The sequence below is a fragment of the Gekko japonicus genome, unplaced genomic scaffold, assembly GCF_001447785.1.
Source record: "Gekko japonicus isolate JY-2015 unplaced genomic scaffold, Gekko_japonicus_V1.1 scaffold4833, whole genome shotgun sequence".
Taxonomy (NCBI): domain Eukaryota; kingdom Metazoa; phylum Chordata; class Lepidosauria; order Squamata; family Gekkonidae; genus Gekko; species Gekko japonicus.
In genome coordinates, this window is record NW_015159855.1 from 5,274 (window position 1) to 18,494 (window position 13,221).

The following is a 13,221-nucleotide window of genomic DNA, read 5'->3' on the forward strand; positions in this document are numbered from 1 at the left end:
ACGTAATAGGATTTTGAGATTTAACTGCCGGGAAAATCCCAACATTCTGTGATATCCTTCAATTAGCAAAGAATTCCGTAAGACTGATTGTCTTTACACACAGATTTGGAAACTGGCAATGTGCCTTTCTGCATGTTGCTCTGGCACTTCCTCATCAACATCTAACACACATTCCACCACTGCCCCATGAGTGGTCATTAAAATATTCTCTTGTTTTCCAACATCTCTGGAAAAGTGTCCTCAAAGAGACTGCAGTTTCACAAAGTTGCCTCGATTCTTTAGGGTCCCTTGAACTAGCTTCCCTAAACACAGGTCACGTGCAACAGTCATTAGCCGTTGTTGCACAGCATTCAGAGCACTGGACTAGATCAGGAAGACCACAGTGCCACGGAAACTCGCATGGTAACCATTAGCCAGTCACTGGGTTGGATCCAAGTAGCAGTTCTGCAGCCTAAGGAGTCTTCTTCCAACAGAAGAGCCACTTAAGCTGACAGAAGACTGTCTAGAAATGAGGAAGACTTCCTTGAGTCAAAAGGAAAAGTGGGGTATAAACATTTCAATTAATAAACAGTGGAAATGGTAGGATAGGAGTAGGAACCACCCCACAGGATGAAATGAAGAATCATCTAAAACGCTTTTGGTCTCCAGCAGCATATAAATATAATACTGTTTGAGCTTACGTCACTAACCAAGGCATTAGACCACATTTTATTAGGAACAAAATATCAGTAAACAAAGTCCAGGTTTACAATTTCTATTGCTACTCATCAAGTCCCTTGTTCATGTGATGTTTTTAATCTCCTCATTTTGACATAGATGGAACTTTTGCATATTTCTCAGAGAATAATCTTGGATTGCTTCCCCTAGAAAAGCAACAAACACTCCACTGACAACAACTTCCAAATGGATTTATTTAAAACAGGAAAAAACAATTCTAGGATGGAGTATTACTAGAAGTGGAAAAGGTGGAAGAAGAAAGAAATCAGATATTTCTCACCTTTCTACGATTTCTTGACCATTCCAGCAAAGGGTGTTGTTTTGCACCACAGAGCTGTGGCTACAGATGTACTCCGGCAGACTGCTATAAAAACTGCTGTGCATTCTTAGTTTTGTGATGAGTTCCCTAAAACAAACCAGCAAACAAGTGAAGCTGGAGACAATGCAGAAACAGTTGAAATAACCTCTGTTACAAGTGGGGCTAAACCCCAAATAAGAAACAACACAGAGTTACCTACTTAAAGGGGAGATTATGAGCAATAATTCATGCAGCCAACCTTCTATGGATGACTACTGTTATTTTCTGGCAGATTTCAGAGGCTGCCAATTCTGTGGCTTGGAATACACAGGTGCTTTGGTAAATCCATGACGGACATCAAAACACTGCACTGTAATGCTTGTGTTTTGCCACTAGGTGCTGCTACAGTGCCATTTCATAATTGGCAAAAAATGCCTAGGGACTTTAGATCCCAAAGTAGTTTTTATTATTTGACTACCAGATGACCAATTTAACAAGGGCACCTATTTTCTTCAGCTGCAGAAGAAGCAAAAGAATACTGTAGCACCTTAAAGACTAAGGAACTCACTGCAGCGCACTTCTTGTCAGTAGAAATATCCCCTGCAACACACATTTTTTTACTCCAGCGCCTGCAAGTCATACAGACCTACAGGCCATTTCAGCATGTACGTGTGTGTGTGCGCAACCTTTACTATAAATAATTCAAACTGGGTTTACATGATCTCTAGGAGACCCCCAGCCCAATCAAGTAGGAGGAATTATGGCTTGGATCCGGCCTACAATTTCTGCAGTCTGTACAGTGCAACCTCCCCACCTCATGCTACAATCTGAAATGCTCCCTGAAATGCTTCTCCTGAGGAAGTGAGGGGAATCCCAAGAGTAGAGGGGGTTTTTTTGGGGGGGGGATTGAAGGTCTGCCATGGGAGAGGGGAATCAGCAAAAACGGCTCCCTCCTTCTTGCAGACTGAACTTTTAGGTAGGATCTGACCCTGTTTCCATCCCGACTATTTTAAACTTCTATGTCCTGCACACTCTTTTAGTCAAATCTGGTTGTCCAGGCCATCCTAGGCTGTTAAGCAACACCTCACCAAGTTCAGTCACCACTCTCTCTTTCTCTGGCTGCTAGCCAAGCGGACTGATTTGCAGAAGAATGGGGGGGGTGAGCTTCCTTCACCTTTAGCACCGTGAAAATGCTGGAAATGCCATTGAGTGCAATTTCTATCATGGCAAGAAGACACAACTGCAGAAATTATCCCAGATCTATTGGAAGCACAAGAGCAATCCTCAACCCCACTGCAACCTGCAGAATCTGTGGTCCACTGTAATGCTTTTCCCTGCCTGCATTTCCTGTTACTTATTTTAACAGACGGTTTTTCAGGCAGTAAATCCCCTCTCGTCTGAAGTAAACTATTATCAAGATTAGTTGGGAGCTGTAAAGTACCCAGCTGGGGGCCAGCAAAACAAATACAGGCTGCTGGAATGCTACCAAAGGGAGCTCTTTCCACTCCACACCCCCCCCTTAACTATGTCATACAGGCTTTTCCTTATACTCAGGTTCTGGCAGCTTGCACACACTGCCTATGCAATAAAACACAGAGAATGTATAATATGGTTCTACATTTCTTTCCCACCCAGCAGGGCTGATGAGGGGTAACATACTGCAAACTATCAAAGGTAAGAGAGGAGTAATTAAAAAAAAACCACTGGGAAAGAGGTGTGTGAGAGAAAAGAAAACCAACAATGCAGTGGCAGTTTCTGCCGAAATAATGCTATTCTAGCCTGCACAGCCAATCAGATCTCCACTGGCCAATCAGAAGCCCTGCTGGGTGGCCCCACTTTGCCCCACCCACTTTCTAAATACACTCGGTGGGAGCCAGGAAAGACGTCAGCGGGCACCCATGGGCGCCATACTGGGGACCCCGACAGAAGCTCCTTCGGGTCACAACTGGGGAGAATGATGGGGAACAACTGAAATAAATACAAACTTATCCTCAGCATCCCTATACTGAAAAAGGTCGGAAACAGAACCCTAGTCTGGGACGACAACTGGATGAGTGGAGGACTCCCACCTCCTTCTGCTGGACAAGGTTTCTTCGTGATCCACGTGGGCAGCCCTCATTACTCTCTTGTCAACAAAAAGATCCTCTGGATACCAAGCTGACCTGTACTGTCTCTGCTGGGAATGTCCACACAGCTTGCCGATCTGAAAGAGATGGTACAAAAGGATTTAGTTGAACATTGTCTTTCCACTGGCCATATTATTTTGAACCAAGCTACTTCAATTACAGTTAAAAGGACCAAGGATCAGATGACTTGAGGTTTATAAGATTATGCATGGGATAGAGCAGGTAGAGAAAGAGGTAGTTTTCTCCCTTTCTCACAATACAAGAACTCGTGGGCACTCCATGAAATTGCTGAGCGGTCGAGTTAGAACGGATAAAAGGAAGTACTTTTTCACCCAAAGAGTGATTAACACATGGAATTCACTGCCACAGGAGGTGGTGGCGGCTACAAGCATGGATGGCTTCAAAAGGGAATTAGGCATATGGAGCAGAGGTCCATCAGTGGCTATTAGCCACAAGGTATAGATAGGGGCTCTGGGGCAAGTGATGCTCTGTCTTCTTGGTGCTTGGGGGGGGGCCAACAGTGGGAGGGCTTCTAATGTCCTGGCCCCACTGGTGGACCTCCTGATGGCACCTGGTATTTTTGGCCACTGTGTGACAGAGTGTTGGACTAGATGGGCCTTTGGCCTGATCCAACATTGGCGTCTCTTATGTTCTTATGACTGAGGAACTCTTTGCATCTGTTTAAACATCCTAGGTCTCTTTAGACTCCAGTGTGTTTTGTTTAAATATAAAGAAACACAAAACTGGTGAAATATGCATCACTTTTGCCCAGTACTGTCTGTCAAATGGCCCTTGATGAAGCTTGCAACAGAATATGGCAGTAAATGTCAAGCACTAAAACAAGCAGCAGCCGCAGCATTCTCAACCAGAATAACAGCAGGGAAAAAAGCCACAGCAGATTATTTAATTTTTTTAAAAAAACACAGTAGAATAAAAGCAGGATTTATAAACATACCATTAAGCGGACAATGCAAGACCAACATACATAGAGGGCTAGCTATAAAGCAAAAGGAATGTAACTACTTGAGACCAGACACTCTGGAACATTATTATTAAACTGGTGAAATTACAAATGCCTAGGTAAAATTTTAAAAAGCCTTACATGTAACAGAATTGGTGCAAGCCAAATGGTTGCCGGGAGCGTAATGTGCCACTATCAAGGTGCTATGACAGAGAAGGTGGCCACACACCAATCTTCAGCAAGCAAGAGGATACAGCACAAGACCACCCAAGACGATCTAGCACTACAGCAGGTCCCTCAGAACGTGAAGGCCCAGGGGAAAGATCCAAAACAAAATCAGAAACAGACTTCCTGTTATGACCCCAGGACTTCTTTCAGTTTCTTCTAAAAGAAACATGGGAAGTTATTTGGACCTCTAAAAAAAATCCCACTCATAATGAGTGAAATGTTCCATGCAAAAAAGCAGACAAACCCAAAATATTGCCAGGAATACATTTATAGTTTAATTTTGACAGCTCAGTTCAAGATTTTTAAATGTTCATTTAGCACTACAGTCAGATACAGTGCTAGTCCTGTTGTGACTACATTTATTTGATTTATTTAGAAGACTTGTATGCCCCCTTCTCCAGACCTGTTCAAGTGGGCTCACAGTAGGGTCGCCAAGTCGACTTACCTTCAAAGCAGGGGGATTCCTAGCTCCATCGGGAGTCTCCCCGGAAGTGATGTCATCGCGTCGCCCACATTGGGGGCGGGGCACCATGACTCGAGGGAAAACCATAGAGTTTTCCCTTGATTCACAGAGTGTCCCCCCCATAACATGGCCAGCATGATGATGTCACCTCCGGGTGACATCATCACGCTGGGGACGCCCTCCAGCAGGGGGTGGAGTTCCCCCCGGGACCCGATCCGCCGGCTTTGGGTAACGGGCCTCCCGGGCGGAAATTTACCTGCCCCCAGTGGGGGCTTGGCAAGCCTAGCTCACAGTTAAAGCACTAAAGGCAATGAAAAACAACAATAAATAGCAACAAAAATGTTACCAACAAGCATTTAAGTCTAAAAAGTTGCTGACAAAAACAGTCTGGAGGCTGGGAGCTAAGCTTGAGTTAAGCTTGGGAAAAGACAAATTTGGCTTGCCTCGGGGCGGGGGGAGTAAGGAAGGTGCTAGGCAAACCCTACGGGAGAAGGCAAGTTGCTACCACCAAGAAAGCCCCATCTCGGGTCTCACTACCCACCTGCCTCTGCGGGCAGGGCGACAAACAGCAAGGCTTGTGAAGAGGATCTCAGCTGTACAGGACTGTAATTAAGTAACAGCTTTGTATTTTCAACTTTTTCTCTCTTTCAGATGGCAAAAACTAAAATACATGTGCTAAAGTAGTATGCAGCACTTTGCGTCTCTCTCAAAATTAGGAATATGCACAGTTCTGCTTGTAGAAAAGGGGAAAAACTGATTTTCCCTGTGGTTTCAAAATATTTGGAAACTTTGCATCTCAAACAGGCCCTCTTAAACTACAGTGGAACATAAGGTAAAGGTAAAGGTTCCCTTGCTCGAAAGCCAGTCGAATCCGACTCTAGGGTTGCGGTGCTCATCTCCGTTTCAAAGCCGAAGAGCCAGGATCTCAGCTGTACAGGACTGTAATTAAGTAACAGCTTTGTATTTTCAACTTTTTCTCTCTTTCAGATGGCAAAAACTAAAATACATGTGCTAAAGTAGTATGCAGCACTTTGCGTCTCTCTCAAAATTAGGAATATGCACAGTTCTGCTTGTAGAAAAGGGGGAAAACTGATTTTCCCTGTGGTTTCAAAATATTTGGAAACTTTACATCTCAAACACCTTAAACTTTACATCTCAAACACCTTAAACTACAGTGGAACATACTCAGAAGTTAATACACATGCATTCCAATTGTCATAATTTACCAAGGACAATCCCTGTGTTCTAGTCCATCTTTTGGCTCTCCAGAAGCTCTGTCAAGTGGAAGGAAGAGATGCATCATGGTCCTTACATGCAATGATGCAAGAGGAAAAATACATGTCTATATACCAGCGCTCAGGTGACAGAGGAAATTCGAGGAGCTGGTCCACTATCCACTTCATTAGAAGGTTGGGGCTGGAAGAGGCAAGATGTTGCCTTTAGCATTATCTAAAATGTCAGGGATTGGAGACTACAAATTTCATTAAGGGTCCAGCCCACTAACTCCCTTGCCATAAATCAAGAACCAAACCATAAAAGTCCCGGGGCACCTCTGCCAGAGAAAGCCAGCATGGTGTAGTGGTTAAGAGCGCAGACTGTAATCTGGAGATCCAAGTCTGATTCCCCACTCTTCCTCCACTTGAAGCCTGAAGGGTGACCTTGGGCCAGTCACAGTTCTCTCAAAGCTCTCTCAGCCCCACCTAGCCCACAAGGCGCCTGTTGTGGGGAGAGGAAGGGAAGGTGATTGTAAGCCGCTTGGAGACTCCTTAGGGCAGAGAAATGCGGGGTATAAAAACCAACGCTTCTTTTTCTGCCTCCCTCCCCCATAACTGCTGAACAAACTTTGAGATTCAGCAGATCTATTCAAGGACCAAACATTGCTTAAAGTGGTGTAGTAGTTAGAGTATCAGACTAGGATCTGAGAGACTCAGTTTCAAATCCCCACTCTGCCACAGAAACCCGCTGTGGCACTTTGGGCTGCACAGACATTCAGACTAACCTACCGTGCAGGGTTGTGAGGATAAAATAGAGAAGAGGAGAACAATGCAAATTGATTGGGTTCCCACTTGGAAGAAAGGTAGGATGTAACTATTACAATAAAGGTTTTTGTTTTTTTAAAAAGAAAACTGTTAGCTTCCTTAAAAAAAACCAAAACCCTGCTCCAGAAGCTAGGGTAGGACCAGCTACAACAAATGACCACGGTGGAGAAACAATGACAGAAGAATCTTTGGGAATGAATAATTGGAAAGGATCACAAAAACTTAGCAGTGACACCCAAGGGGAGAATTATCCACGATAGTGCAAAAGAAAGGGCATTGCTGCCTTTATTTGTGAAACATAGGCAGGTATAAATACTTGGCTGGTTTCTTCTTTTTTTTGTATTTTTGAATTTTTATGTGAATGTGTGTGCGCGCACCTGGGGGGCATAGAGGATATTCAGAGAGGTGGCTGACTAGAGCCTGCCCCCGCCTCCTGGCTCTGGTATTCCAAGGAGGTCTCCCATCCAAGTACTTGCCAGAGTCAACCCTGCTTAGCTTCTGAGATCTGACAAGATCGGACTTGCCGGGGCTATCCAGGTCAGGGCACGTGGGTGTTTGTTGATGTGTGCATAATGTTATTCCAATAGCTAGCCAAATGACTGGCAACTTTCAGCTAATTAAAACACTTTGCTTGCTTTGATTCCAGCATCATTAGCTTAATAGTGTGTAATCATGCTTTCCCCTGCCTGTTCTTTTATTGTTGGTATTTGCTATGCTCCAATATTTAGCAAAAAAGATCTTGCAACTGTTACCATGTGGGCTAATAACCCCCAATATTTAACATTTATGTTTTTTCACACATCCATACAAAAATGTTCAAGGCTCCAAAACTACATTTGATTCTATTATTCTGTTCACTGCCTAGTTAAAATGGATGCCTTTAGCTCTAAGCCAGGTCCACTACAGATGGCATGTTTTGGAGTTCATGTCTCAGCACATGGACGCAAAATGCTGCTCAATATATTTCTCAGGTGTGATATTAGGATGCGTTTCATGTGTCTGTGGGCTGCTGCTGGTAGGAAGAGGACGAAGCCCCACAATCAATTCTAGACACGCACATGCTACAATTTGACAGTCTGAGTCAGTCAACAGGGAAGGCCATCTGAACTAGCCGCTGAAAGAGTCCCAAGTGACAGAGCTTGATGTAAGAGGTGCTGGTGCACAACCTCTCCTGTATTAATGCTGCATGCGTTGTGCAGACCTGTCAGGCTTCGACAGGTAAATCACCGTGTGCCAGTTCCTGCGCTCAAAAGTCTGATGGTTCACTCATTCATTCACAGGAGGGGTTTTTTGGCAGATGCCAGCTGACATTAGGGAACTGTTTTTATGTTCCTGGCTGAACAGGCTGATGGTGTCAACTGCTCCCAATGAAGACTGTGGCAAACTGATGTCAAAAAGAGAGGTGTCACTGCTATCCATCACAAGCCTCAATCTCCATCTTCTTCTAGGTCACTACCTCAACACACACATACACACACATCCATGTTGAGAGAGAAATAACTGCCCCAACCTATTTTGGAGTAATCCTAAAAATCTGGCAGCCCTTGGCTGCTTTCCCAAAATTGTATTCACCATTCACTGCATCTGTTTACTTACTTCATCTATACCTTGCTTTTCTCCCCAAAGGGGACCCAAAGCAGCTTCCATCCTTCTCCTCTTCACAATGACGCTGTGGGCTAGGTTAGGTTGACAGTGTGTGATGATGGGCCCAAGATCGTCCAGCATGCTTCCATGGCATTTGAACCCAGGTCTCTCAGATCCTAATCCAACACCCTAGCCACAACACCACATTGGCTCTCTTGCAAGGTCATTCCACCGCTCTAATTGTAAGGACTTCTTGATCCAGGAATACAGACAGCGGGACAAGCAGCCTCTCTGCCATTTACCAGCTCAGTCTAGGTCACCTGAGGGTTGCCAGGTCCTACCCAGCTGCCAGCAGAGGTATCCAACCTCTTCTCCGGAATCTTCTGGCCAGGATCTTTTTTCCTTCAAAACCATAGAGTTTGCCCCAAAACTAGAGTTGCACCTGGGACGTCATTGCACCTGGGACGTCACCCAGCGACGTCCCTGTTTGGAGGTGGGGCTTCCCCTGCTGGCCACCTGACCAGCAGTAGATCCGAGTCCTCGAAAGCGGTGGAGTCCCCGCTGCGAACTGGGGGATGGCAACCCTAGGTCACCAGCAGCAACTCTTCTTGGAGTTGTGTGATTTTGACGGGGTTATTGGTACCCTGACTGCACTCAGGCTGCACTGTTTGCAATTTGCTGTGGCATGGGGCTAACTGGCAGGGCTCCTCAGAAGCTCCAACTGGTTCAAAATGCAGCAGCTCAGCTGCTAGTAGGTAGACACTCTAAGGAATGACCTGTAAATAGTCTCAGAAAGAGAGCTGACCTCCAGAGACAGAGCCAGGGCCACCGACAGAGGGGGGGTGAGGGGACAAAATCGGGGTGGTGGAGGTGGTTCCAAGTCAGCTGGAGGGCTCCTGAAGCTGGCCCCATGCTGTATTCACATGGAGAGCATTTCAAAAACATTGTTTTCTTAGTGCAGTTATGACTGCAGCCAACTAGAGGCACACAGAAGGCAGAGCACAGCAAAGAGCTCTCCAGCCTTTACCGGGAGGTGGAGGGGAACCCGTTTGCTGATCAGATCTTGCTAAACCCATCATCCAAGCCTGCACTGGAGCAAGGGAAGACCAGCCTTTCCTTCTACCTTTAGTTCCACGCAGATTCTGCATAATCAGATCTTGCCAGGGCAGCCTTGTTAGTATATGGTAGCAAAATATTTTTTTTTCCAGTGTCAATTTTTTTCCAGTGTCAATGCCACCTCACTCATCCTGGTTGGCAACTTAGAATGTATTCATAGTAGTATAGAAGCAAACCTCTGTTAATATTATGGACAGGAGGGGGGGGAGTTAATATTTCCCCATAATCTATTAAAGTAGTAAAAGGATTTTTCCCTTCCCCCCACCCTTAAAATGCATGATAATAAATGTTAATCTGCCTCCGTGGTAACCAATGAGCAACAGAAGTTTGTTTTTGTTGGTGGTGCTGATCTCTTGAAAATCTTACCTGGGCCATAACATTTGCTTTTATATCGCACTGCCTTTTACTATCACCTCTCTCCATTCAAGTTTGCTGCTATTTGTACTTCTTATTGGACTTTGATTGTTATGGTGATCTTTACATTAGAACCTACCTTGCAGAGACAAGTTCCAGCGGCACCTCTTGTCCTGAGAAGCCACTAAGTGGCATTAGGCAAGGCTTGAACTGCTCTGCTCCGGCCCCCTTATCCTTCCCCTCTACAAGGCAAGCCCATCTTAATGCTACTTGACATTTGCATTTCCAGGATTTCACTTAAATGTGGTCAAAGATGTGGCACCTATACATTTTGAACTCCTACAAGTAGAAGTCAGCTCCCTTGGGTATTGGGAGTCTGCTCAACTATCCTCTGCCAGGCTACCCAGACCTACAGTCTTGAACTCAAGAAGCTGCCTTTGTCCTGAATCAGTCCTTCTCATGACTCATTGCCTGGTCCTTTTAACTGGAGATTGAACATGGGACCTCCTGCATGCCAAGCAGATGCTCCATCGCTAGGGTTCCCAGATCCCCTCGCTGCACTGGCAGGGGAATCTGGGGGGCATTCTGGGACATCAGTGACACGATGACGGCAAATTTACACTGAGTTTTGCCCTCAAACCAGAGTGTTGCATATGACGTCACCAGCGTGATGACATCACTTCCGGTTGACATCATCATGTTGGGGACATCGTGGCTGGACATGGCTGTTTGGGGGCGATGTGTCCCCTGCTGGCCAGCAGCAGGCAGAAGCCCCCAAAAGCAGGGGACCTGGGGACCCGCAACCCTGTCTAGCTGAGCCATAGCCCGTATTTTGCCCTGGGCAGACTCATCCCATCATTACATCTTCTGCTAATGCCTCCACACTGCTGTTAACAGCAGCGGCAGCCGACAGGCTACACAATAGCCAGGAAACTTGTCAGGAGACTTGTGTCTTAATTACTGGTTTATACCCTAGCGGGCTCTTGCTGACAATCTCCTTGGCACTGTCATGGCATGTGAAATCCTGCATGCCAGAATCGCTTCCCTCTGCAGCTGCTTTCCCTCCCTGGTCTCCCCCCCCCTTGACATTTCCCCTTCTTTTCTTGCAGGTGCTGTTATTCTCTCTCTCTCTCTCTCTCTCTCTCTCTCTCTCTGGCACCCTTACCGAGCCAGAGGCAGAAACTTTGCTTAAATAAGCACTATAAGCACCAAAGAGGGTCAATATCTCCCCAAGGAACCATCACACAGAACACAGAAGTGAGCAAGAGCTGCACGCTGCTAGTTATTCAAAAGTGAAGCACCTCGTTCCATACTGTTCATGCATTTATGGATATTGGGGAGTTAAAAAGAGAATGGCATGCCACTTCAGATGCAAGTAAATAAGAACAGCCTGTGCTGGTTAAGACCAAGTGCGCAGCTAACTGTGTTTCCTACATCAGCGAGTGAAGGAATGCTAGAAAGTGTGCAAGCAGGTCCTTACTCCTCCTCTGCACCTGATACGCAGAAGCATCTGAACATGGAGGCTCTGGTTTGGCGATCAAGGCTCAGCCTCAGAGAACTTGGAACCAATTCATGGAGGACAGGTCTGTCATCTTTTACTTTAAAAAAATACTGTGCAGAAAAGTAGCTGTTACCACATCTTAGGGCAGCAAGGTTCCAGAGAAGCAGCCATGCCAGCCTGTTAGCAACAAACCAGAGACAAAACAGGTTCTATTGCATACACTTCTGTGGACTCCAGCCCACCTCATATGCCCACAGTCGTCTCTGCTATACCTGTGAGTTTATGAAAAGAGCACAGTGAACGGCAGGTCCAAGATTCATGAAACAGACGAACGTGCAGTATAGAATGTGATGATACATTGTGGACAGAAGGACTCTTTCACAGGCTGAGAATTTATTCCATTGAATAGTCCCAGGTTTTAGTACTGTACACTCTCTCTACCCTTCTTTCCCAGCCCTTCATAATTATAAATCTCACTCCTCAGCTGTTATTTTGTGCTGATTTTTGTTATCACCTACCTGGAATAGCATCTAACTGGGAGAAATGTGAGCTTATGTCTTAAAAATAAACAAGGACAAGACATTCCCAACACTTTGTATACTGTATACATTTGGTCCAGTGGGGCACCTTTAAGACCACAAAAGTTTTATTCAAGGTATAAGCTTTCATGTGCAAGCACACTGCTTCAGAGACAGTGAAATGGAAATTACCCATCCATACATATAGGATAGAGGATGGGCAGTAATTTAGCATACAGCATTATGAAGATGCTTAACAGATTTGGTTGGTCTTAAAGGTGCCACTGGACTCAAACCTTGTTCCGCTGCTTAGCCCAACGCAGCTATCCACCTGAACTTACCTAGTACATTTTGCTCTATGCTCCCTCCAGGGAGTTCATGACACTGTACACTGCTGTGTATGTTAGGTTAGGCTGAGAGCATCTGATTGGATCACCCAGAGAGTTTTGAGGATTGTCAGGTCCCCTCCCTCTGGCCACCAGTTGGGGGGGGAACAGTTGCCAGTTCCAGGTTGGGAAATTCCTAAAGATTTGGGGGTGGAGCCGGGGGAAAACAGGGACCTAAATGGGGTTCAGTGCCATAAAGCCCAGCCTCCAAAACATCCATTTTCTCCAGGGGAACTGATCTCTGGAGATCAGCTGTAATTCTATTAGATACCCAGGCCCCACCTGGAGGCTGGCATCCCTAGGAGCTTTATTTCATTTATATCCCACCTTCCCTCCCCCCTATGGGGACCCAAAGGCTGCTTATATTGTTGTTCTCCATTTTATTCCAACAACCCCGTTAGGCTGAGCATGTGTGACAGGCCCAAGGCCCTCCAGCAAGCTGCCATGGTGGCAGAGTAGGAATTTGAACTTGGGTCTGCTGGGTCCCAGTTCAATACTCAAACTGCTACATCACTCTGGCTTTCATGCCAGGGTGGGGATTTGAACCCACAGTTACCAGATAATAGGACAGCACAAACCAGTCCAATACACACTACACGGTTGAGGTCTACCACTTCTTGTAGGACACCTTCTCTGGAATGCACTGCCTCCTAAGATCATCAGCAGATACTGTCATGTTCTGTGTCCATTCTTTCCCAGAGTCTACAGCTGTAGCTTTAAAATGGAAAACAATAAAGTGTGCTGAAGTCAAAATGGGATCAGTTGAGATGGGGTTGAGTGCAGAAGAGGTTGCCAGGTTTCCCCAAGTTCCCAGGAAAAAAAAGAGACTGTAGGAATAATGAAAGGCAGCACTAAACAAGACACACAGTTCCCTTGTAACATCAGAGCACGAGACATGGTGGCTCCCACTAACAAAACAGGAAAATAATT

The 13,221-nt window shown here is 45.6% G+C and overlaps 1 protein-coding gene across 1 annotated transcript in view; it reads right to left on the reverse strand.

Moving 5' to 3' along the window:
* Positions 1-993: 993 nt before the first annotated feature.
* The window catches only part of LOC107107704 (glypican-3-like), a 50,676-nt gene continuing 38,448 nt past the window's right edge, over positions 994-13,221 (reverse strand). The window contains exons 4-5 of the mRNA XM_015408017.1: positions 3,085-3,218; positions 994-1,123 (exon numbers count right to left, since the gene is read on the reverse strand). Coding sequence (XP_015263503.1) covers positions 994-1,123; positions 3,085-3,218 — 264 coding nt within the window. The remainder of the gene's footprint in view (positions 1,124-3,084; positions 3,219-13,221) is intronic.